General features: G+C 38.2%; 1 protein-coding gene across 5 annotated transcripts in view; it reads right to left on the bottom strand.

The window, feature by feature from the left end:
• ST18 (ST18 C2H2C-type zinc finger transcription factor) overlaps window positions 1-26,400 on the bottom strand; it is a 67,155-nt gene that overhangs the window by 26,926 nt on the left and 13,829 nt on the right. For 3 of the 5 annotated variants that reach the window (XM_088023143.1, XM_028119003.2, XM_088023144.1), the window contains 6 exons: window positions 25,233-25,323; window positions 24,086-24,190; window positions 21,693-21,886; window positions 19,298-19,509; window positions 10,471-10,716; window positions 3,310-3,425 (listed from right to left, as the gene is read on the bottom strand). In XM_088023143.1, the coding sequence (XP_087879269.1) occupies window positions 3,310-3,425; window positions 10,471-10,716; window positions 19,298-19,509; window positions 21,693-21,886; window positions 24,086-24,190; window positions 25,233-25,323 (964 nt within the window). The remainder of the gene's footprint in view (window positions 1-3,309; window positions 3,426-10,470; window positions 10,717-19,297; window positions 19,510-21,692; window positions 21,887-24,085; window positions 24,191-25,232; window positions 25,324-26,400) is intronic. The other 2 variants (XM_088023145.1, XM_088023146.1) reach the window with 1 other exon arrangement.

Here is a 26,400-nt window from a genome sequence, read left to right as displayed (position 1 = left end):
TAGGAGAGAACAAAATCAATGAAAGAACACCCTTGCCCTCCTGGGACCTGCATTCTTGTTAGGAAGGCAGACAACAGAGAATGTGGGCAAGCAAAATGTATGAGTGCATTAGAAGGTGATAAATACTGAGGGACAACAGGAGTTCCAGAAACAGGGGATAGGAGCATCAGGGCTGAGAGTGGGGGATGAAAGCAGCTAGGAAGACTCCTCGGGTAAGTGACATTTGAGAGAAGAGCTGAGGGAGGATGAGGGGTTATGGCGCCCGGCAGACATCTGTGGCATAGGGAATAGCAACCGTGAGGCCCTGAAGCCTTAGGGAAAAGCAGGAGAAGAGGCAGCTGGTGGAGAGGGAGGGGTAGACCCTACGCTAGGGTCCTGCGGAGAAGGGAGAGCTCATTCCCCATGGCCATTGGAAATGGGTCCGGAGGTGATGCACACCTGGGAGTCCGCAGAGTAGAGATGGTTCTAACACCGAGAACCCAAGGGACTGAATGTAGACAGAGGAGAGAAGAGGTTCCAGGACTGAACTCTGGGACATTCCATCTTTGGAAGGGCTGCACTGGAGCCTAAGCAGGAGTAATACGTGAGGTGGGAAACTGTCCCAAGGTGTGGTACCCTAGAAGCCAGGTGCAGAAGACAGAGGAGGAAGCGATCAGCTCTGTCAAGTCTGGCAGCCCAATCAAGTAGGGTCAAGAAGACCAAGATACCACACACAGATGGGTTCCCTGGAGGGCTTACAGATGGTTGTGGTGGAACGGTGAGAATGGAGGCCTATCTGGGAGAAATTCAGGTGAGAAACAGGGTCACACTTTCTTGAGGAGCTTAGCTATGAAAGGAAGAAGAAATAGGGGGTCAAGGTGAAAGCCAAGTCAAGAGAGGGGCTTTAATTTTTTTATTGGAAAAACTGAAACATACTTTTGTGCTGATTCAGAAGAGAATGATTCAGATTCAGAAGAGATCATACAGATGCTGATGGCTAAGTGGAAGAGTTACTTTTTGCTAGAAACTCTCATTAATTGGCAGCTTTGAATATATTTGTGTATGAATATACTTTAATATTTCACCACTTACATACAGAAAATATTTTCCTGCATGTCACTCACTCCCTCGTGTGAAACACAACCCAAGCAGGACTATACTGCCTGCTAAGGATATAACTGTAGAAAAACAATGGCTCCTGCCTTGTGTTTGCCTAAAACACCTCCCACTCCTCCTCCTCACTTACCATCTATCCTGGGATCTCTACTCCCCTGCCAGATAACTGGAGGTGAAGTAGAAAAGGAACTTAGGAGCGGCTGCCATCAGGACATTTTCTTTAGTCGTCCTCCTGTGTCTCTAAAGGGCCTCATTTCTGTGTTCTTTGTGGGCTTCCCTTTTGCCCAGTCAGGGGCCAGCAGCATGTGCATCCTCAAGGCCTCAAGAGCACTCTATCCCTTTCTTTCTATAGTTTCTCTAGCCTCATGATCTCATGTCTGAATCTTTATATCAGTGTTTTATTTTTTTTTCACATCAATGTTTTAGATGATCTTCCAGCTTCAGAATAATTTTACACACTGTTCTTCCTAAAGCACCACACCATTAATTCACTTTCCTGTTTAAACACCTGTGGTTTTCTCACGCAAACCTGCAACCAGGCACTCTTCTTAGGGCCCCTTCCTGCTTGAGTCCACGCCTGCACTCTCTGTCTCTCCACATCTGGCTAGTCCTCAGGGCTCAGCTCAGGGCCCCTGCTCCCTGAAACTTTGTTCTGCTCCAGCCTCTACTGTAGTCTTAACTAGTACTTATTGCTGTCGAATGCCCTGGTCTTTAAACTCTCCTGAGTCACAGAACCCTTTGAGAAAGTGATGAAAGCCATAAAATCCCTTACCCAAATAATCATTTGCATTAAGTGTTATAAGGTTCATAGACTCCCTGAAGAACTGACTTGGATCTTCTGGGGTCAGTAGGTATCAGATTAAGAACTTCTGATCAAAATATAAACATTTTTTTGACTCATTCACCCGACCCAGAAGCAACATTGTCTATGCCGACACCCTATTTATTTCCTTCAAGGCACTTTCCAGAAGTGCAGAGTTCACTTCAAATTTGTTCCCTTATATTCCCAGCATCTGACATATGCCTAGAACATAACATAGTAGGCAGGCAAAAAATAGTTACTGAATAAATTAACAATTATTCCACTGCCACAGAGAGAATAATATCTAAACCCAACTAGTCCTAAAAAGATGTGACTCTAAATTTAAGAATGGATTCTGGATCTTTCACTCCATCACCATAACTGACTTTATAGTATCACTAAACTCATCATCGTGAAAAAACGTTAGGTGATTTTTAACGGAATTCCAAAATTAAGTGGAAAAATTCCCCTCAAAAAGAAAAAGCTGGCCTCTGCTTTCAAGGAGAATCTATGAGTCTGTTAGAGAGGTTAGACCTATGGGTAGTAGGTTTTTTGTATCATCCATATGCTAACGATACTATAATTATGTTATGGAAAGAAACATTAACTTGCTGACAGACTTTAGGGACTTTATATTTATTGCAGAGTCAAAAAGAAAATGGCTGCCATCTGTACCTTAAACACGTCATATTTTTAAAATTTCAATGTAATAATTATTTAAATCCTAACTAAATGTGATTAATTTCTCAAAAAAATTCAATAGAGACATTAATTAATGTACTTCCCCATTAAAAAAAAATGTTTATGCCTTTAGTGGGCAAAATGCAATAATCCTGCTTAGAATACTGTATCTTAATGGTCTATGCCACAAGCCGTGATAATTACCGCACAATGAAAACATACTTTCCACTAGGCATTTTATATATTCTTATAGGTTGTTTCCTTAGATTTTTACAATTTCATGAGATGACTATTGATAGCCCTGCTTTACATAAGAAACTGGAGGTTCAAATGAGTTTAAAAACTATGTCCAAGGCTACGAAACTAGTAAATGGTACTATGGAGACGCTGAGTTCAGCCTGACTCAGTGGAGCAGAGCACAGTGAAAAGTTCTGAGGAGCCAAACAAAACAAAACAAAACACATAAACATTTCTAGTTGCTTTATATTGTTTTTGTTTTTTCAATCATCTCTTAGCATGAAATCACGTCATGTACACTTTTTTCCCCATAATCCTCTTAGTTCTAAGCATAAATTTAGGTATGTTTGAAACATTTAACTATCGACTGGCTGAAATTGTCCTATAACATTCCTAAAGTCAACCATATAAACCAGGATATTATTACTCAAAATTTTGAACTTGAGTCTCCTAATTCTAGAATCTCACAGAATATGCCAGTGAAGATTGCTTACGTGATTAGTTCTTTTTTGAGATCTCTTGCATGGAGCTTGGGTTTAGGGCTTGGGATGGAGGCCTCTCCAGGAAACTTTTTTTCCTCTAAATTTTCTAGAGAGCTCACTGGGTCTTTCTGCAAGAAAAAAAAAATACAGAAGCACAGAAGGCATTAGGCTACACTGTAAAGACAACTGTATTTGAAGTCATCAGGGAGGAATTTGAGTTTTAGCTTAATGACTTAAGCTGCAATTCTTCATAGGATTTGTACATAAAATTAATAAGGTAATAAGTATAAGGATATATTCTGATTATTATGGACCTCCATCCTTGGTGAAGAAAAATTGCAATTCATGGGGGACAACTTTAAAAGTTCACATTTTGGCAAATATAACCACAGAGGCATTTCTTGAGCTATATAACGAATACGTTTCAGATTTTATTGTATAATGAATGTTTCCTAGAGAACATAAGAATAGTTCTTTATATACACAGCAGTCATTGGTAAAACAAAAGAAATATTGCAAAAATGAACCACAAATTTTTAAACAAAAAAGAATAAGTAAATTTAGGTTAACAAAATGTCCTTTCTAATATACAAATAAGTAAGATTTAAATTATTTGTTTAAATATGTAATAAGTGGTCCACAATATTTAGCCATTGAATTTTATTTTTTCCAGATAATTGCTTTTATTCTCACATCACTTCCTATTTTTCTTAAGTGACCTCTTTTGCTAAGTTGGTATCTTGTAATGCTTTAGTCATTGGATGGAATTTCTTGCTGGATTATCACTAATTTTTGTGGCCTTCTGTTAAGCTTAATACTGATCTTGATTTCATAAGGAAGATTTAGTAACCCTTTCAAATAATTTATTTACCATCTGATATATTATCTTACAGAAGACTAACGATGGTTTTCCTCAATTACATAATTAGCTTACTTACATCTTAAGCTTATATCCAGTAAATATAATACTTCCTGGATTTAATATTAAAATCAGATTAACTAATATATAAAACTGTATTCTAATTCTCAAAAGTACTGATCTCTTTAAAATGAGAAAACTTCTTTGAATTATTCAAGGTAAATCTCATTTAAGTTAAATGGATATAAACATGCGATAGCAAAATTTAATTTTAATAATCCTAAGTCTATACTGAAAATCAATGGAAAAACAAACACCTGGGTTTTCTGTACCAAGGAAAAATTCTACACCTTGATCTCAGTCATAAAGGTAAGTGTAATTTTTTTCATTAATTACTTGGATAGCAATTCAGTCATTTTCCACAAAGCCACACAGTGGTAAATACATTGGTAAACTATCTCAAGTAACTCTATCTTCAGGCCAAATAAATAAAACCTCGTTTGGTAAAATTTCTTTCTTCATATTATTTATAGTTCTAAGTTGTCATATTTTAAAATTGGTATATGTTTGAAAATAGTAGGAGATAATAGTACACCACTTAAAAATAAGGAGAAATGGGTGCTTGATCATAGGTGCCCTTTAAGATACAAAGAGAAGTACCACTTTAAAGCTACTTCCATGGAATCTATAGCAAAATAGATGGATGGTGCTTCTCCTTTTCAAGTTTTATAGTATAAATGCCCAACATAAGGCAATTCCTAATTAGAAGACCTTATGTACTATGGTGAGGGCTGTGAATTGTGTAAGACTGATGAATCACAGACCTGTACTCCTGAAACAAATAATACATTATATGTTAATAAAAACATTAAAAAATTAAAATAAAAATACTGATTACAGAAGCAAAAAAAAAAAAAAAAAAGAAGACTTTAAACCTGATAATACCACCATCTATTCCATTTGGTGCTATCTGGATTTAGTAGTGTTTTCTGCTACAATTTATAAATGTCTTGGCTTTTTGAAAGTCGATACAAATGCTAAATCCAATATTGCCTCAGTGTGGAACAGCCTTTGTTTTTCTGTTTAGATGCTAATTTTTTTTAAAAAAATGGCATACAGTGAAAAAGAGCTTTTTATTATTTTCTTTATGATAAAATTAAGAACAAAGTATTCCTAAAGGCATGTACATTTATAGATGAACATATAAATTTTATCAGCTATCATTTGACTGCTGAATCTATACATTATGGGAGACAAGGGAATAAGGGATTTTGAAAAAATCATCAATTATGAAAATTTAAGTTATTACTGTAACTAAAATGTATATAAAAATAATGCTTGCAGAATATATGGTATTTAATTTGGTATAGTAACATGTGGTAATGTTTTAAAAGGATAATTTCACTGGATATGGGCTTTTAAATATTTCGTGGGTTCTTGTAAAAACTATGGACTCATATGCATGCAATTACATTATGAAATGATTGTCTTTTCTCCTTTTCTTTGCTCAGCATCCTACCCCAAGAAACCTGCAGAGAGCATATGTACTAAAATACAGGCGAACATCATTGAAAGAATTCTTAATTTTGTTGCACAATCACTTTATATTAGATAAATTTTTAAGAAGCACCCAGTAAAAAATAAGCCAATGTCATTTGGAAGAATTATTTTGAAATTTAAAGTATAATTTTAAAAATGATAATTTTATCCTGTGGATATGTAAGAGAGACTCTGGCATATACGTGTTGTGTTTAGAAAGTATATGGATGCAATGAAATTCCTTCAATGTACAGATGGAAGTTTATATTGATTTCAGTAAAGACCAGAACATAATGGTAACACGAATAACAGATAATAGCATCTGGCACTTTTAACATTTTAAACCCTGAAATCTTTGGAGAACTGACAGTTGAATGGAACTGACAGCCCTAGTTATTTCTCAGCACTTTCCTTTCGAGATTTTTTGAGTTTTTTCCAGATTCAGGATTTTTTTTTTAGGGGGCATCTGGACAGGCTATTTCACTAAGAGAGACAGACAATATTTTCTGAAAATTACCACCAAAATTAAGCAACTGTTGTGCATATGAACTAGATAACAATGAATTAGAAATAATCACTCTTGTTTCTGGTTGTGCATGTGTGTGTGTGTGTACGTGTGTGAGTGTCATGTGGGCTAAGGGTGGAGGTGCCCGTGGGAAGGACCAGGTGTCAGATCAGGAGCCGAACACCACCAGGTCTTCAAACATTGACAGTATATTGCCTGAGCCGAGTGCAGCATCCAGGTGGGGCTCATTGGAAAAGACAGGCACGGACCACTTCCTGTGACTGGTTTGTGTGGTCGTATCCTGTAGATCACGGTCAGGGGAGGTTTGGTCCTGCTGCCCTGGGAAGCACTGTAGACCACTGTTGGCTTCCCCGTGCCTCACCAAGCACCATTTCTTCTTCCTTCTCTTTTTCCCTTCCCTTTCTAATTGTCCTCTATACTCCCTAGCTGTTGCCACTTTTTGATGTGCTGTTTAACCTTTTCCTTCTCTCCATTCTTTTCCTTCTCCTCTTTCTTCATTTTAGGGAAGCCCAGGCCCATTTCTTAATTTCTATAGGACCAAGGACCAACAATTTAACCTCCTTGAGCTTCCATTTCTCCTCCAAAAACTTTGACAATAATCCTGCTTTTCATGACTGTTAGGATAATGAGACATGACTGTTAGAATAATAAGATTATTCTTACTGAACTCAATGTCCCTCTGCTATCTTCACAACGAGGATGTTAAATACAATCTATTTTTTTCAAAATAATAACTAGCAAGTATCACAGTTCTCATTTATGAGATTCAGAACAGGGTGATAAATACTGTCTATTTGTAGATTACCTCAGCACAGATGAAGGCACAAAGAAGGAGGGGTGAAAAACTGTCTTATGGAGTTACAGTGCTGCAGAAGCACTTTTGTGTGAGTGTATCCCCATCAGGTATAATATCCCCAAGCAATGAGTCACTCAGGCTCAGATTACCGTGACAATAAAAATTAAGCTTAAAAAATATTTTGTTGGGGTGCCTGAGTGGCTCAGTTGGTTAAGCGTGGGAGTCTTGATTTAGGCTCAGGTTGTGATCTCAGGGTATTGAGATCAAGCCCAGTGTGGGGCTCTGTGCTGGGTGTGAAGCCTGCTTAAGATTCTTTCTTTCCCTCTCCCTCCGCCCCTCTCCCCAAGCTCGCAAGGGTGCACTCTCTCTAAAAAAACGATTTGTCAACTCAAACCTAGGGCAAGCACCTTGATTCTATGAATTCACTTAGCATTTTCAAAGTCCTCTTTTGTCATTCTTAGTGACACTGAATCTCCACATAGCTTCTCGATTCCAGATTCCAGAATGCTTAGGTTGCAAACTGTAGCAGTAAAAGTCTGTACTGTCAGGCCTGAATAAGTAAGCCATTCTGCAAAGAGCAGAAATCTAATCTAACCAAATCCATTTTCCCCATGAAATTGCTGGGAAATAAAATACTGTCACAGGGGGCGCCTGGGTGGCTCAGTCGTTAAGCGTCTGCCTTCGGCTCAGGTCATGATCCCAGGGTCCCGGGATTGAGCCCCGCATCGGGCTCCCTGCTCAGTGGGAAGCCTGCTTCTCCCTCTCCGACTCCCGCTGCTTCTGTTCCCTCTCTCGCTGTGTCTCTCAAATAAATAAATAAAATCTTAAAAAACAAACAAACAAAAAAACACTGTCACAGATATATAAGCATTAGATAAGAACATACTCCAATTGAATCCATGAAGCTGCCAAGGTGAATCCAGATGTTTTTTGGAATTATGCAAAAAAAATGAGATTGGAAATAAAGAAAATATTTGTTATGAGACCTCATATTCTGGCTACCTGAGTGATAAGAAATATAGCCAAGGAGGTTCTTGAGGTACTTACTGGACCTCCAAATGAGAGGAATGTCTCAGAATGTGAGGACATTGTTGACATTGTTGCCGAGGCCAAAAATCATAACCCAGTTAAAACAATACAAGAGACCCTAAATGAAAACAAGAACCCACTTAACACAAATTTGCTTCATTACTACTCAGGACTGAATCAGTATGTCTGACATTGGAAGGAAGATTTCTGGTGATTGTTGACCATGGTCCATTTATAGCAGTCACAAGGGTGGGGACAGAAAGTCTAAGTCCCACCCTGCACATGACACTGAGATGCTCCCAAACAAGGTAGGCTTTATCCTAGTGGGATTCATCCAAGAATAGGAGCACAGTTATGCTTACTTTGTAAATATAGTCCTTCATGTGACATGAGACTTTAACTGAACCCCCCATCGACGGATCTTCTAACTAGGATTGGGTTTCCTTTTGGTGGTGTAGAGTGGGATATGCCATGATCCCGCTGACTATTGGACTAGCTGGGGATGAAGCAGTTTTATGAATGAGAGGGTATTCCCTTTCTCTAAAGCTGGTTTCTACAGAGTGGGATTGGATCAACAATCTTGATCTCATCGTGATTGCACTTCTCAACAACTTACACTGCTTCCTGACCTCCATTTCGGACCAGTTGTGCAGAATGATCAGTTAATGTGCATACTGACAGATTTCCAGATTATAAAAATAAACAGCAGTTAGGTGTAACTTCTGTTATTTTGCACAAGTCCAAAATGGCAGGGGGGGATGTGGTGGAGGGAAGAGGTACGTGTTTGCCCATCTGTGGTCATCACTTAAGGTAAACCAGCTTCTAATACTTTGCAGGTATTAGTTTTATAATGATCGGAGTCAAACATATATTATTTTTAGAAATGGTTCTTCTAAAATAGTGTTATGATAGATTAACTAAGACCATCCCTAAATACTCGAGGCAAATTTTGTAAAGCCAAACAGAATAAAATGACTAAGACTAGAATGGCAGAATCGAATCAGAAACTGCTGTTGTGTGAATTCCCCTCCCACTTCTCTGTGATGGTGTGGGTGGTGGTGACACAGAGTCTGCCTTGGATCCTGGGGTATCCTCCAGGAACCCATCCTTGACCACTGTACATAGGGTTGGCATTCCTTTATTTCTTCATTGTGTGCCTGCTTGTGCTATTCCATTTGTCACTGTATTTATTTACCTGTCAGTGTCCCTATCAGACTGAGCATACATGTGGGGGAAGTTTGGTGCTGCTTCCTTGGGACCTATGTTACTTCCGGACATGGAGATGCCAGGGAAAGTGTGCTGAAGGAAGCAAACAAGGAGGGAGGGAGTGAAGGAAGGAAGGAGGAAAGGAAAAGGGAAGAGAGAGAGAGAGGGAGGGAAGGGAGGAGTAGAGGAAGGAAAGAAAGAAGGAAGAAGGGAGTGAAGAAGGAAGGAAGGAAGGGAAGGAGGGAGGAAGGAACAAAAGAAGGGGAATGGGAGAAACAACCCAATCTTGTGATCACTACTGTTTATGTCAACTTATGCTCTGAGATGTTAAAGCATATGCTAACATCAAATTAGTTTTTCCCCCAAAAGTTTCTGTACTTCAAAAAGATGAAAAAGGTGGTGCACCCTTCCAAAGACAGTGGCTATTTTATTTCTTTAAACATATCAACCGGCAAGTATCAACTTTCCCGACAAACAGCAAAGCAAAATGAATCACTACTGTAACAATTAGGGTCACATTTGCAATGATATAGAGTCTAAATAGTGGAGGTTTCTGGCCATGAATTCTTTTGGATGACACTAAACGATGGCTAATTAGACTAGGCCAGGTGGCTCAAACTATGGAGATGAAGGCTTGATGAACCTGTACAGTCACGACACCTGGCTACTCCAAAGATAACCAAATACACAAATGCATCTCCTTGACTTTGAGACTGATACAATTTAGACACCCGTGATCCAAACACCTCAGCCAATGGCTCTAGACGTAGATAGGCTAGCATAGTTCCTTCATGAAACCAAGGAAAGGATTTTGCCATGATTCTTAGTCATCCCTGATTTGATTTCATTTTCTACCCTCTGGTTCAGAAAGAGTTAGTAAGTTGGCATTTCAGTGTTGAGTAATACATTGCACCTTACAGGCTGCTGCATCTGCAGGGATGTTTAATATAATCTCTCACGCAGTGCACACAACTGCAGCCCTGATGGGGATCAAATTCACTCAGTGACATCATTTTAGTCAAGTGACAGAAAAAATTGGATTCATTTATCAGTTTCTGATGAAATTTAAGATCATCACCTTACCAAAATCTAAAACAAGGTACAGAATTATGTGTTATCTAAACAGGAGTACAAAAAGTAACATAGGAGGAAAAAGCTAAGAATACTTTCCAATCATGCTCTGTCTTAAACTTAGTGATTGACATATTGAAACAATACCTCTTTCTCCTCCTCTGTCTTCCCATGAGTTTTGCTATAGTTGATAGGAGTATCCCAGCCCTCTTGATCACAGAGAGCCTGATAGAATGCTGCATTGACCAAAATGCTGCTTGTTTTGAATGGGGAAGAGGAAGGAGTTGGAATAGAAGTGTTAGAGGAAGTTAGGGGTGCAGCTTTGTCCAGGATTCGATTTTTTTTCAGGCTTAAGTCCAATGTGCCATTTTCATCCACTTCTATCTCGGCTCCCTGGTATACAATAGGAAACAGAAAAACATTTAAGCAGTTTGCAGTTATAGCCTAGCCATGTGGGGCTTTTAAAGGATAATTTTAAATGCAAGCTTTTATGTAAGTATATCTGATTTAAAATCTAGCTTTCTGATTTGCTTTGGTTAATGTTCAATTCTTAGGCAGACTTTTAAGAGCAGCACCATTAGTGAGCTTCGTGTTTCTGGGTTTAAACAAAGTAGAATCTAATATAAATAAGATGTTCCAAATGCTAAATGCATTGGCTAACCCTGTTTTATATATTTTTTTGAAGTTTAGCTTTAAATCTCCTTTTCTGGTTTGCAGAATTATCACTTTCAATTCATCACTTATAGCATTAACACTTGAGTTTATAAAAAGGCCCAGCACTACTTCCCAGCTCACCCCCAATGCAGTATTAATCTAACGTGAATATATGCAAAAATAGCCAGCTGCAAGAGAATTTTTATCGGAATATTAGATTAATACGAACATGACATTTTCCCCTGGGTTACTTGAACCAGAAAAGCTTTGTTAACGTGCGGGGGCGGGGGCCAGAGGCAGACAGGGCAAACCGTTGTTGATTCTGGAAGCCTTCAGGTATCTGCAGCCATCAGGCCTGCTTGGAGGTAAGTTGTACAGTGAAACTTGAGAATAAAACTGATTCTTTTCCAGACACTTAGTATGAGACTTAAAACTCACTACACCTCACGGCATTTCTCCTTGCGATATCGTTGGCTATCTTTTTGTTGTTGTTGTTGTAGTTTAAGGTACAAGTCCCAACTAGATCCCTACTGCCATGCAGTAGGACTCAGAACGCGGGAAGAGCTCACTTGTCTTTTTCCTAAGTGGGTCAGATAAATACCTCTCCGTATTTTCACTATCATCCATCAATTCACGATTAAATCTTGGACAACGTCTCGGCTCTTTTCCCTTTTGGCTGGCAAAGCAGGAGTCTCTTTGAATACGTTAGCAAGATCCCTAACCCATATGGTAGCCAGTTACTTCCCCGGGGGGATTTATTTTAACTCCCCATTTACACTCTGCCTTTCCCCCTCCCCAACAGTTGCCACTGAGGTGTGGGCCAACGTAGCTGTGCTCCAAAGGCTCACTGCTTGCACCTGATTTGGAAAATGAGGCACCTCTTCTGTTTGCTTGTTTCACCTGCATAGTTCCTATTTTCAATCTCTCAGCCTCTGAGGTAGATATGCTTTGTTATATTTGTGGGAGGTAAATATACTTCTAATACGTTTGCACTAAGATGCTTTGGCTATATCTTTCTGTCCTTTTTAGTAAATAGTTTAATCTCCTGTGATAGTTTTAAGCCCTGAATTTGACAGTACAGCTTATCCGGGATAATAACTTAGTAACCACAACATCTTATGCCATCTGTATAATATCAAATACGTTTTTATACCAGCATTAATAAACCTTAGTTACAAAACTCCAAGATATTAACCATATCAGTGCCATGTGCTCTCTCCATGGTACAACAATGTATTCTGCTGTGAGCACATCAAAATAATTCTTGGCTTCATAGCTGATATGTAACTATAGCAATGAAACAGAGCTATAGTAATCAAGTTTAATGGCCAATGTAAAGTAAAATGCTAAATATTGTAGTTGCTGACATTTTTCATTAAAAAAATAAAAAAAAAAACTTGGGTTAAGACTGCACAACCAACATTCACATAAAATTCCAGACCTCTGTGACAGATGGCTTAGGAAAAAGAAGCCATGTGACTGGGCTGCAGAGTTTTATAGTGCAAAACCCATAAATAGTGCAGATTCGATCTCCCTGAAAAAAATATCAACTATTCCAAGACAACACTAATATATATTTTAGTTTTTGCAGAAAAAAATTCCAAATAGTAAACAAAAAAAAATTAGAGATTCTCGGAGTTGTTATGTTCTACATCTTGAGTAATCACGAGCTGATTGGGGGAAAAAAAATCACTCCTAATGTTTAAAAGAGGCGCTCTTGTATATCCCGTGCCCCAGCCGGCTGCTCTGAGTACCTGACTTGACAGGGAGAAAGCACGTTTGGGCAGCAGGGTACAGATGGGCTTTAAGTGAGCGCACAGATGCATTCAACAATTACACACAGTACCAGAGAAGGGTCCCTTTCTGCCCATAGATGGGTGGATCACACGTTTACTGCATGGATTTTTTTATTCAGAGCCGTATCAATAGACATCACTTCTGTTTGTGCTTGAAATTCCAAATGGCAGCACACAAAGGAGGGGGTGGTGGGAGAGGCCACAGGAGCAGGAGGGCATAACATTCAGCTGACATGGATCCCCACTGCTGACTTCTAGCATTCTGATTTCTAAAAGTGCCATTCGCTGTTCTGGATCCTTATTTTAGTCATTTAAATTTAAATTTAAAGGGTTTTTTTTTTTTTTAGGGTAGACATAGGTCTAATACTATTCATGTACTTTCCAAGTTAGGGCCAACATCAAGGACCATCACTTTCAGCCAATTTTGAGGTACCAATGCCATGTATGATGTATTTATTAATTAAATTATTGAGAAAGCACTTAATGTTTTCAAGCTCCATATTTTGGGAGAAAGAAAATTGAAAAATATATTGTTCCTGCCTTCAAGGAGCTTATGTTATATGTAGAGGAGGAGATTGTTAGTGAAAGGTAATTTAATAAATATAAATTATTATTCAACTGAAAGCTGAAATAATTATTTGTTATATAATCCTTATGTGCACCATAAAATGAGAAGTGATTCAGATGCCCATCAACAGAGAAATGATTAATGAAATTATGCTACATCTATTTAATGGCACATTATGCAACCAGTAAAATCATAATTACGAGGATTATGTTACAACAAGGAAAAGACGTCTATTACGGAAAGCAGGAAACAACCTGGCATTCCTATTATGCCTACAACCAGGGGAAAAGGGTAGAAATTTGTTTCCTGAAGAACAAACGGGAAAACACAGAAACTATAGTACTTGTATTTAAAAGATAGTCTTAAGGCCAGTCTCCAATAGTTTCCAGGCAAATGACAGCATGATAATGTTCTAACAATTAAAAATTACACGTTCAAAGATGGTAATGAGAGAAAGATAACTTTGCCTTAAAGGTCTACTGTGAAAAGTGTTAACTTTCAAAACATAGATATAACAAGACACCACTGTTTTCTATATTTGTCAGGTTTTCTATTAACACAAGAGGGGTCACCCGCCATCTTTTCCTTTTTGACTTGGATACTAGGAAGTGCAAAAATTAAGTGTCCCTCAGCTTAAGTTTCTGCTGTAATTAGCTTCTGGTTTTCATCCTCTGGCTTATGTTCTTTCACTTTTGCTTCAGGGTGCTTTGTTTGGGGAGTATCTTTTCTGTATTGAAAGCTATCTGAAATATGTTTTCAAAGTAGGCAGGGTATTAACAATAAAAAATGAAATTAAAGTATCTTATTCTTACCAAATAGTAATTGAGTATTAACACAGTTAAGTTCAGAGTGTAAACTTGTGAAATTTACTCAATATAAATAGAATGATGGAATTCAGGGGAGAAATCAGTGTCTGACATAAGGTATGAAATTAAAATTAAATTTATAACCATTTTCCAAAAATCTTTGAGACTTGGAACCAAAGTCAGTGAAAATTCTTAAGTTGGCCAGCAGTCTATATAAGACATGATGGTAAAATCTTTAAGAACATAAGAAGTTGGACAGGTATGAGTTAAAATTTTAGTTCCAACAGTTATAGCTGTGCCAGTTGGAGAAAATTATTTAATGTCCCCATACTACTATTTCTTCATCTGCTAAATGGGATGATACCTTCTTTACAGTTTCTGGAAGGATTAAAAAGAATTAATGTAAGCAAAGTGCTTATTTACAGTGCCTGGCACATAGTAGGTGTTCAATAAATGACAACTTATAATAATAATAATAATTTGATTGGGTTTCCAAATGCCAAAAGACACATCCCTATGCTACCGTATGCAGAGGTAAAGAGAGAATTATTAAATATATACACACAGATCAGTTGGTTCCTTGTGATCTCCGACCCAAGTCTCTCATAGTATTTCACTCAAAATATATGGTATAATCTGACACGACATTAAAGTTACTGAAAAAGGCTGCTTTTAGATTCTAACCCTCCCAAGAACCATCAGGCTATTTCTGATATCAGGCAGCGAGGATGGTGACGTGTTATCATGTTGTTTCTTAGGCCTTATTCAAGCACAAAACAGACTTTGAACTTTAAACATTTCAAGCAAGTGTCAGTTTTTTGTTTTCTTTTAAGGCACACTGTGCATATGTCACTTTGTCTAAACAGGTGGGGAAAACACCAAAACAAACAACAGAATGCTTGGCAAGCAGAAGTGATCAGGATAAAGATAGACCGTGTGCATGTTTGTACCTCTGCTGCTGAGGGTGGGAGGGAGGAAGGAAGGAAACAGGGAGTGTCTCCGACACGTGCTGGCACGTGCTCTCAGGGGCCGGAGGACAGCCTTCAGCAAACTCAGCAAACCCAGGGTGCTCATTCTATGCCTGCCGCCTGTTTCTACTGAATGCTGCACTCATAACAGCATCAACGGTGGTCAGACCGAAGGGGGGTGTTTGAGGTTGTGGCCCATGAACGTTTTACAAACTCATATTAATTACAAATTAAAACAAAGGACAATATACCAATCTTAGAACCAATGAAAGTACTAGTTTCAAGAGACTTGAATACTTCAGACAAATTACCCTTACCCATTATGATACCCACTAATATTGATATTACCAATTTTTTCTTCTGACTTGATTCCTCACAGATACTTAAAGCAACATACAGGTAATTTTGGTGGTGTAGATGTGTTGTGTACGTGCTGGATTGTATTTTTTTTTAATTTTATTTTATTATGTTAGTCAACATTCATTACATCATTAGTTTTTTTTTATTATGTTATGTTAATCACCATACATTACATCATTAGCTTTTGATGTAGTGTTCCATGGTTCATTGTTTGTGCATAACACCCAGTTCTCCATTCAGTACGTGCCCTCTTTAATACCCATCACCAGGCTAGCCCATCCCCCACCCCCCTCCCCTTAGAACCCTCAGTTTGTTTCTCAGAGTCCATAGTCTCTCATGGTTTGCCTCCCCCTCCGATTTCACCCCCTTCATTTTTCCCTTCCTGCTATCTTCTTTTTTTTTTAACATATAATATTTTAACAAACGAATAATTCCTTTTTCACATCTACTTTCAGAATATAATGGACTCGACTAGGCAGTGGTGGGCAATATTAGCACTGATTTTCTCAACATGGTGTTGGGAAAGAGTCCATGAAGGAAGTGCTTTAGTGTTGGGTAGACAGTCAGGTGGGGCTGGGAAACTTCGGAAGGAGAAGAACACTGTGGAATATCTTTATTGTCTTACATTGTTTTTAGACTGTGTAGGAACTCAGAGTTCTCTTGCCTCTCTTCAGACAGCCTCTGCTCCCATTATTTTCCCTAAGAATAGGGATTTTGTAAATCATGAATTTAGATTTCCCACTAAACTCAGAGTCAGTTGTGAGCTTGCAGGTAGCACGAGAAAGATCAGTTTTAGCCCCAACAAGTGGGTATGGAGGCAATTTCAAGGTTAATGTCCTTTGGTTTGATTTTAAAAAGGTTGTGCCCACATGTGACAGCCTGACCTGTAATTTGTTCTCCTACTGGGCTCTTTAAGCAATGTCAGAGAAGCTCATTCCATCACAGAAAGTACTGCATGGAGGCAGAAGGAAAATGAGAAATCTGCCCTCACCCAGATTCTGATCAAAGCCACCCATGCCTCCCCTGGACATCAGAAACGTCACCTCTGAAAATGTAGCTCTCTACCTGGAACAACCATTTTTTTCCATTTCGCCCATAAGCTCCTTGAAGGCAGGGTCTGTGGCAGGACCTAACATGTGACTTGGGCAGTCCAAACCTCATAGACCATTTGGTGGGTACAGCTAAGAGTCCATCTGCCAGAATACCTCTCTATACATCAAAAAATGCTTCTATGCTCAGCTACAGAAGTCAAGAGTAGGGAAAATCTGTACATCTCTATATCCTTTTTTCTAAATAAGAAGCTCAAGAAAACTATGGATTTTGGCTAGCAGAAATAAACATACTAACCAGCATGGAAGAAAAATCAAGTCATAGTGGATAGAGAATCAGGCTAGTATTCAACAGGGGAAGATCGTTTATATATAGCTAATCCTATATTAAGTGAAGGTCACAAAGTAAAGTGAAACGCTGAATAGAAATGGCCTACATTGGCCACTGTTTGATCAGAGGCCATTTTTCAGGGATAATTACTTTGGCTTTTTCTCACTTTTTGCTACAATGATTATTTTTTGTGGTTTTAGGAATTTATGAGGTTCTCTTTTATGTTTAGAACATAGGATCCAACTAAACAGAATTCTGCAAATTGCTACAGTTGTGTGAGAATATGAGCCTGGAAGAAGGATTCTGCACAAAGCGACACTGTAGGGTGCCATATTTATCCTCTTTTAACCACCACTATGTCAAATGAGATCATTTTGGTAGGAAAATGGCTTTTTAAACTGCTAATGTAACAAACTCCTTCTAAGAGTCGATTGGTACTCTCTGTCTCTTCCATCCTCCTCATCACGTCCATGGTTTGGCTTCTGCAGTTAAGACTTGGTTGGCTGTATGGAGGCTGAGACCCACAGGGCAGTTCCTGTCACCCTGGGCGGAAGTATCTGCTCCATAGAGCAACTCTGGCACACGGCATGCTCCCAATAGGAGTGTGAGAATAGACGCAGAAGTCAATTATTAGGATTTTTGGAATGTGCCAACTTAACAGTCACATTTGTGACCAGAAGGTATTCAAGAAAAGAACAAAACATATATTGATAAGGGAAAATACCCTCAGTTTTTGGTCATCTTTGTTTGATTCATTGTTTGGCTCCAGCAACTACTAGAACATGGAGAATATAAAGGTTAAGGGCAGAATTTTGAAAAACAAAACAAAACAAATCTACCTGTGCAGATGGAAAGCACGCATTCCACAATCATTTGCTCAAATAATTTAAGCAGCATTACTCATTATAATAGTGGTCCTTTTATTCTCAAAGGACAGCCTTTAAAAAACAAAGCCTAAGAAGGAAGATATTTTAGTATTACTCCAACTAGCTGCCCATTAGAATGTCCCTTTAAAAAGGAGAAATGTATTCAGGTTTTAACAAAATGAATAAAAATGAACTAAAGTAATGCTGTAAAACACCCTAAATCATTCTCTGATGTAAATAATTTCTGACCTGAATTCCTTTGAATTTGGTAAGCTCAGAACTTTCTTTATAATTTTCAGAGGATGCGTTTTTCTTTGTTTAAGAACCTCATTTGTTTAAAAATTGTTTTTGAGTGGTTTTTGGCCACCAACTCTTCCTGGGGTTTACTTGGCTCAGATTTGTCCAGAAGCTAATTCTGATTCTTCTGTCAAATGCTCGATGGCACCGCGTTCCCTGCTCTCCTGAAGGCCTGGCACAGCACAGGTGAGCAGCTGACCACACCAGGGATGGGGCTGCGCTTGCAGGGAAAAAGAGAGCTATCTAATTGCCTGAGTTTCAGGGTTAGGGTTTAACCCAGGAGATCTCCCACTTAAAGCAAGGGGAAAATCTCTTCTCCAGATAAGCCTGGGCACTTTATTTCAGATGGCTTCAGCTGGCTTCAGCTGGCTTCAGCCGTCTAGGTAGGAAAATAATTTCTTTTCACTGAGCCCTTTGTGTAGATGGGAGTTCCAGGCTCCAAAGGACTGCGGGAGCAGCTTTAACCTTCCCTCTTTAGATCTGAGGATTGCTGCTGCTCTGTAGCCTGATAAACCCCTCCTCCTCAAAAGTGGAGACATTGAGGATCTTTTTGTTTGTTGTTGTCGTCAAGGTATCATAAATATGGGTGTCTCCTCCTCATTGTCAGTCAGGGAGGAGAGGTTTATTAGAGAAACGTGACTAATTTCATGGGCCTTAGAAATGTGACATCTTCGTGAACCTCACAGAATTTGATTTTGGATTTGAATGCCCTGAGTTCTCAAAAGTCCCCCTGAACCAATCTCTTGTTAACTTAATGTATCCAGGTTTTACTCAGTGTCCTTTGAGAACACCGTGGCACCTGAGACTATCTTGCCTTATACAATAGTAATGTGTGCAATAATAAAATCTCCTGAGTCAATTCTGCAACTGTTTTACAAGTCACTGCGTAGTCAAACATTTCCTACCATCTTTGATTTGCAGACAGCAAAAAGCTTCCATTGTTCAGATTGATTTTTAATGGCAAGCCTCTTTCTTGTGTGCCAAAGTCCCCGACACAAAGGTAGGTTTGATGTCTATAAATCTCCCCAACCAGGCTCCATCACTCTCTTCTCCCCAGCCTTTGGTATACCGCCTTCAAGAACAACACTCCTTCACTCCTCCTTGAAGCCACGAAACTCATCCCTGTTCGTGTTCCTCTGAGTCTCTCCCTAAGACGAGGAAGGGATGTGCTTTAGGGGTGGGGAGCGGCATGGTAGTGAATGTGGTTAGGAACATGAAAGGCAGTTTATTCTCACGGTTCAGTCACTGGCCCACCCTCCGGGCTCTTGGACTGGCCTACCTTGGCATGCAGACTCTGTGGTTTGTTGGAGAGGATATCTGCAGCTTCCCTGCAGCGGGTGGAAAGGTTCAGGATGGCAGCAGCTGCTGCTATGTGGGTGTCTTCACTACATTGACCGTAGCTATAAGAGCTGGCACGGCAAGGGCTCTGTGTGTGGGCGCCTGCACTAGGCAGTCGATTAGGAAATTTCCCTGGATTTGAAAAATGCTTTGCTGTTGAAGAGAGATTTGATTAGCAAATTGCATGTACGTGTTTTAGTCATTAAATAGATTTGTTTTAGAGATATAACTTCTTACATTAAAATATGTTAAGAATAAATTAAAACAGGATCCATTACCTATTGGTACACTCAATGAAAGTTATTCAGATTGGTTTTCACAGAAGTTCACAGATCAAATGATGTGATGGCTGGGGAAGAATGTCTGTTCTCTTAATATTTTTTGTATTTTCACTTCTTACGGTAAAAACTCTATAACTAATGTTATGGGGCAGGTGCACTGGCAGCATTCATGGCAAAAATTATGGATTAAAATGACACTGGCAAAACCCATCAGGGACTACAGAGGCTTAAGGCTTGTACATCTATTAACTGTGTATGTGTGAAGACCAGTTATTCCAGTAGAGGAAAAAAATGCACCCTTTCAATATTTGTTTTCACAGTAACAATTTATATTTAGACATAGAATTGCATTTTTATTATTTGATATGCAGGTTTGTTTTGTGCTTACACTAGTAGAAGTTCTTCTTAATGTCCAACTAAATGAAACTAAATAAATGGCAGAGTCTTTTAATGAGCTAGCATTTTGCATATTTAGGTACAGCATGATAAGTAAAGGACAGAGAAAATGTTCTCAGGGTGAGCAGAAAGGCAATTTAGTTATCAAGGCTGAGTTTCTGTTTTATGTTTCTGTTGTGGCACCAAGGTATTACTGAGAGAGAGAATTAACCATATTTCTCTTCACTCTGGGTGTTTGTAAACATCACTCAAGGTTACAGGAGAAACACCCAAGATTTAAGTGGAATAATATAAAAGCATTTAGTTATTTATTTTGCTGCAAATATTCTTTATTCCTAACTTTGATCATTCTTTTTCATGAAGTAATTTAAAACATTACCAAATGTTATTCCTACAATTATAAAAATGTAAAAAATGTCACTGAACGTTTGCATTTTTAAACAATATCTGTATTATATGAGTATATAGAATGCTTTTAACTAACTTCGCTTGAATTAAACATATATGTATATGTGTATGCATATGTGTATATTTTACGTGTATATAATAGAAAACATCGTGCATGTGTGCGTATATAATTTTTTCCCCGAATCTAACAGGTTCTCAGTGTTATGTAAGCTGAGCCTTATTTTTAGAAAGAATAGATAAAATATCTTTTGGAGTATAATGTACATGTTGTTAACGGGCCAACTCCTTTCAAATATGTTTATCACTGCTAGGTTTTATATAACATTCTAGTTCTTTCAAAGAAGTGACCAACATCACATAATGAAGCCCATATTATGTGTTTCTAAGAGCACTCAGTCTAGGTCCGGAGGTATGAGATCAAAGGGATTCCATGGATTTGCCTGTTGTGAAGAATCCATAGTCTATGGAGGACCCAAATTGGGGAATTATTTCACTTCTTTCCTTATGATATCATAATGCAAGATTCATGCCTGGGTTTTTCCCAATGTTCACTTTCTTACCTTTTCATTAGACTATTCAAGGACTCTAAAACACTTGAAGAAATGTGTTAGTAAAAACACCAAGTTGTGCATATTATAGCATCTTTGAGTCATGATCTTCTATATGGATGTGTTACCAGTACAGTATTAACACATTTTAAATGATTCTATATTAATTCTCCAATATGTGGATAAACATCTCCATAGTCACACATATTGCACCTATTGTAAAATCTTGATTTCTAAACTGTGAGTTTTTTCTGGGACTTTTCACTTTTTCTCTCTGGGTCTGAATGCTTTTGCTGGTTTAAATACTATTTTAAGTAGTATTTCAATATTTTACCTGTTAAATTTCCATAATTTCAACATGAATCAAAATTACTGTATTGTGATGACTATTACAGTTTTCATTAATCCCAATCCCAGCTAAATGTGAATTAAATATTTCTTTAGAATTACAGTATTTCAATCCAACAATGGCATGATATTTGGAGAATAATCCATTAACTATTCACCATATTCAGTGTAACTTCATGTAAAATCAGAATACTGATCAACTTATCATTGTTTTCCTTATTTTACTTCGCTGTACAATATATTTTCTCTTCTCCCTGCAGTAAATAATGTATTCTGTATTTGAGCACACCCCCAGCCCCAAACACACATAGAAAAGATGCATTTTTGGGAATAAGGATTAGAATTTGAGGCTTACATTCAGGAAATGGTGGTGTTTTTCGTCCTTGACTTGTTTGTATGAGGGGGCGTTTACCAAAAACCTGGGCATCGAAACTGGCATAATCGAATGGTACTTTTCCAAACTTCTCTTGTTCTTTTGACACCGTGGCTCTGGGAGAGGTGATGGCTTGTGATCGGAAATTGAATTCAATTTGTTTCACCAAGCTTGTCCTGAAGAAAGAGGGGAGAGTTCAAAAGAACTATGGTGAGCATATTAGCATCAGAATTTAAAGCAGATCCAACGTGTCATGCCTATCGGTACCCACAGAGATAGTGTACTATGAAAAAGAGCTGTGGTCACAGTATGATAAAAATAGAGTGCTCTGTGCTGGGAGTGAAAGATGGGAGGCACCAAGGGCTCTGGATCGTTATGGAGAGGCTGCATGTTGTGGGTCCGAGTCTCCCATGGGTAAAAGAGGAATGTGCAATTTTGCATTTGTCTTATGCAGATGCAATGAGCAGCAAGTATTTAATGTCTGTTAGCACTTTGAGCTCCACAGAGAAAAGTGCCATGTAACTATCATTAGGGCACTGACAAGGTGTGCATATTCTGCTTATTAGGACTGATAATTTGACTGGTGGTAAAAAGTCAGTCACGTTTGTAGCTGGTGGAGAAATGGCATTGTAGTCAGTTCAGAAGAAGCAATGCTGAGCCCCACTCCTTCAGCAGAGCTGACAGGAGCCTGACACCTAACAGGGGCAGCACAGGCACCAGAAACTTGACTTCTGAATTGTGAATTTCTTAGGCTTTTCACCTTTTTTCTCTTTTGTCTGAGTGTTTTGTTGATGTAAATAATACTTCAATATTTTATCTGTTAAATTGTTATTTCAATATGAATCAAAATTCTGTATTGTAATAGCTATCACATTTTTTTTCAATAGAATTACCTTAATCCAAGCTGTGAGTTAAACATTCTCTTACAACTAGTGTATTTGGATTAAACAAGGGCATCATATTTGTGTAGCACCAATTCCAGCCAAGAAAAACACAAACATAGTCTAATGGTAAATGAACATAAACAATACACTTTTGGGGATTTAGCAATATCAAAAGAACATATATGTTTTTCTTTTGTTTTCCACCAAAACATGCCTGAATCATCAGAATGTCAAAATTTCAATGATATTTCTTGGATTATGTAAAAAACATTTTAACTGCTACATAAAAATATTAAATAATTAGTTGATCTTATTATTAGATATGTAACTTGGTTTATACCCCTAATACACCAGCATTCTAGTCTAAAACAAATTTATTTTTAAGAAATTAACAAAATAAAACTAAGTGCCATTTCTATATTTGATAGATTACCTACTTACGGAGAAACTAGAGGATATGGCCATATTAACCAAAAACCTTTTTGTTAAGATTTTTAATTGCTAGTTATTCAGTAATTCATGATCTTTGCTTGACATATGTTCACTCATCTGATTTTGACTCTTTTAATTAAATCTATAAGAGCAAATATTAAGGGAAGCCTTGTCTTGAAAATACTCCTAATAACAATGTTGCATTTCAGTGTTTTAGTAACAGTGAAGATCTGGTCGTCTGTTTTAATCCTGAAATCACTTTTCCTACCTATATGTTATTATTAATAAATGTATAACTTCAGGGTCACCTAGGTGGTTAAGCGTCTGCCTTTGGCTCAGGTCATGATCCCAGCGTCCTGGGATCGAGCCCTGCATCGGGCTCCCTGCTCCGCAGGAAGCCTGTTTCTCCCTCTCCCATTCCCCCCGCTTGTATTCCCTCTCTCGCTATGTCTCTCTCTGTCAGATAAATAAATAAAATCTTTTAAAAAAATAAATGTATAACTTCACATTGTGTCATCACATGTGGTTTATTATTTAAGTGTAAGTAAGGTCTTCCAAACTGCTGGAGATTGTGAAGTACCTGGGGCAAACAGGAGATATTTCATTAATACTTATCAAGTCATGGAATGAATTTTTGTCTTAAATTATATGTATAGCTGGAACAGAGGAACGAATATATAACATCACATATTTTGGGTGGGTGTGAGTGACTTATGAAAGCATTATCTGCAGGCAGAAATGTTAATCATCGGGAGAGCTTACCTAACTAGTGGGATGGGTTGCATTTAGTGACACAGAATTTTGATTAATGTATGTTATATACTTTATTTCCTTTAGATTCATCCACATTATGTTACCTTTACATACAGATTAATTTCATGTTAAACTTCTGGAGGGTCTAGCAGTTCATTTAAGTGAGAGTATGATTAACTAGACCAGCCTCTCAAATAGAAATCCGTAGTTGCGAACGAAGGTCGGGCCATAGTGAACTGGCACATGAGGGGAGACAGACCCATTGAGGCACGGACAGACTACTAGGAACGCAAGGGAGGGTCATACCTGTGAACCTGGTCAGGACACTGCCCAGTTTTGGGAGACTCAAGCTGATTTTTGTCCTGGGACATTGCCAATTTTTCAGCTGCAGCAATTGGACAACCAGAAAGACTGTTAAAAAAAAAATAAAAAGGGACGATTTGGGTTAAAAAGATAAAGTAATTTGCTTTGGCATGTACCTCACAGCATACTTGGCACACAATAAATGTTAAGTCATATTAATAGTTCATTTAGCACTTTTCTCATGCTAATAGATCCCAGAAAGGTTTTGCAAACTACCGTGTCAACGTTTGCCCCACATTTCCATCTCAGAAGTGATGAGTAATGAACTCGTTTTTAAAATCAGAAAATTTGTAAGGGAATTATTCTGAAACTCCATAGAAATTCACCCACTCCAATTGCAATGTGCCCAGCTATAGATGTTAGCATGACAATTCCATGATTTATCTTAAGATATTTAGAAAAATGTTAGGGACTTAATTTTAAATCAGTTTAAAGTATAGAACATGAAGTTTTCTGGCAATATGCTTATTAGTCACATAGTATCTTGTGAGCACATAATAGATACATAGCATAAAGTACAAATAAAACAATAGGCATTCCCACCAAAAACATTTGCATACACACAATACATTTGTAGATAAATGCACATATGTGTTTTAAGTGAGTAGCAATCTCAATGTAATGAATCTCAATGAGATGAAATGATGTTTACCTTCCTCCTGGCTTATAGTCAGAACCACAGTAGATGGAAGCCCTTTTGGTACCTTGTTAATGCTTATTGGATGGGATCCAACATAAACCCTATGCAACTCTTTTCAGTGTCAAAACGGCTATGGTAAAGTTCCAGAGTAAAAAAGAACATGTTCTATTTGTGTAACTATATGAATGTATAACTCTAGTCTTCAAATATAACATTTTTTTGTTTGCATAACTGGCTGCTAAATGAAAATTTCTAGGAAAGTAAATTGTGGGGTTTTTTGTTTGTTTTTTACTCGGCACACATTGAGAATATTTATCTATATCGAGTGGTAACATATTTGATAGTGACCCAGCGATTTTGATGACACATTGTTAGTTGCTTATTTTCTCGGTGGAAAGTTTCTCTCACTTCTCTTTGTAAGGTAAAAGTGTAGCATTTCATCACAATTACCTCCTGTGGGTGTTGCGGTTGCTGTTCACATGCCCTCTTCCTGTGCATCCCGGGGTGGGACACTTGAGCACGTTTTCATGCATGGCAAGAACTAAGCACAAAATATCACAAAAAGAAAAGAATAGTATACCATGAATATATAACACACAGACAAACTGACTTCTCAACGTTGCATTCAAAAGAATTTGTTTATATAATCTGCCATTCTTCCTCCCATAGATGTTTGGGTTGAAATTAATGAGCACTTAAGAACTTCATAAATTAAATTCAGCAAGTTTGTTCAAGTTTTAATTTCTCTAATAAACTTCATGTCATGGTTAACACTAGACTTAAATAAGACTATGCTATTTCTATTTAACTTAAACTGAGAGACTCATAACCTTCCTTTTACATTTATGTGCTTTTCCTTGGAAGAATGGATGGAGAACATTATTTGTCAAGTAGTTCCTTTTATCTTTTCCCCATGGTGTGAACTTCTGAATATAGTCTTCTTTATTTTCTAAGAGATATTACTTTGAATCTTGTCCATTGCTCCCCACTACCCACCCCACTGCCACTCAGTTATTGGTAAAAGAGCATGGTTGAGTGAACAACCAGGTAATCACTTTGAGGAACTGCTAATCTACTGGGACAGTGCTGAACAGATTAGACTCACAGATTTGTAAAACTGTGCTTTCGAGAAGGGTGATGCTGAGGCATTCACACCACTATGGTTTGTATGAACCAAAGGTGTCTCAATACGTAGGTTAAAATAGTAGAGGATGTAGCACATTGATTCTTCAAAACTTAGAAGGCAGCCCTTTCCTTCTCCTCCAGTTTCCTAGCTCACAGCAGGGCAAAGCAAACCAATGTTTGCTCTTGCCCAGGGCCCTCTACTACTGCAGGATGCCCTGGGGAGACATGGCAGGCAACACAAGTTCCTACAAGGAACGGGGAGACCGGGAGTAAGGAGGACAGTGGTGATGTGGTGCACTTTTTTTTTTTTTTAAGAAGACTCCAGGCCCAGTGTGGAGCCCAGCTCATGGCTTGAACTCACAACCTTGAGATCAAGACCTGAGCTGAGATCAACAGTCAGATGCTTAACCAACTGAGCCACCCAGGAGCCCCTGGAATGCACTTCTTATATTTAGATGATGCACTGAAGCTAAGACTGCTCCTGGGCTTAAGG

The sequence above is a fragment of the Eumetopias jubatus genome, unplaced genomic scaffold, assembly GCF_037043125.1.
Source record: "Eumetopias jubatus isolate StellerSeaLion01/CBP00866 unplaced genomic scaffold, mEumJub1_p1.0 scaffold_4, whole genome shotgun sequence".
NCBI lineage: Eukaryota > Metazoa > Chordata > Mammalia > Carnivora > Otariidae > Eumetopias > Eumetopias jubatus.
The sequence above is the reverse complement of the archived record's forward strand: the minus strand, read 5'-3'. Positions and strand labels throughout refer to the sequence as shown.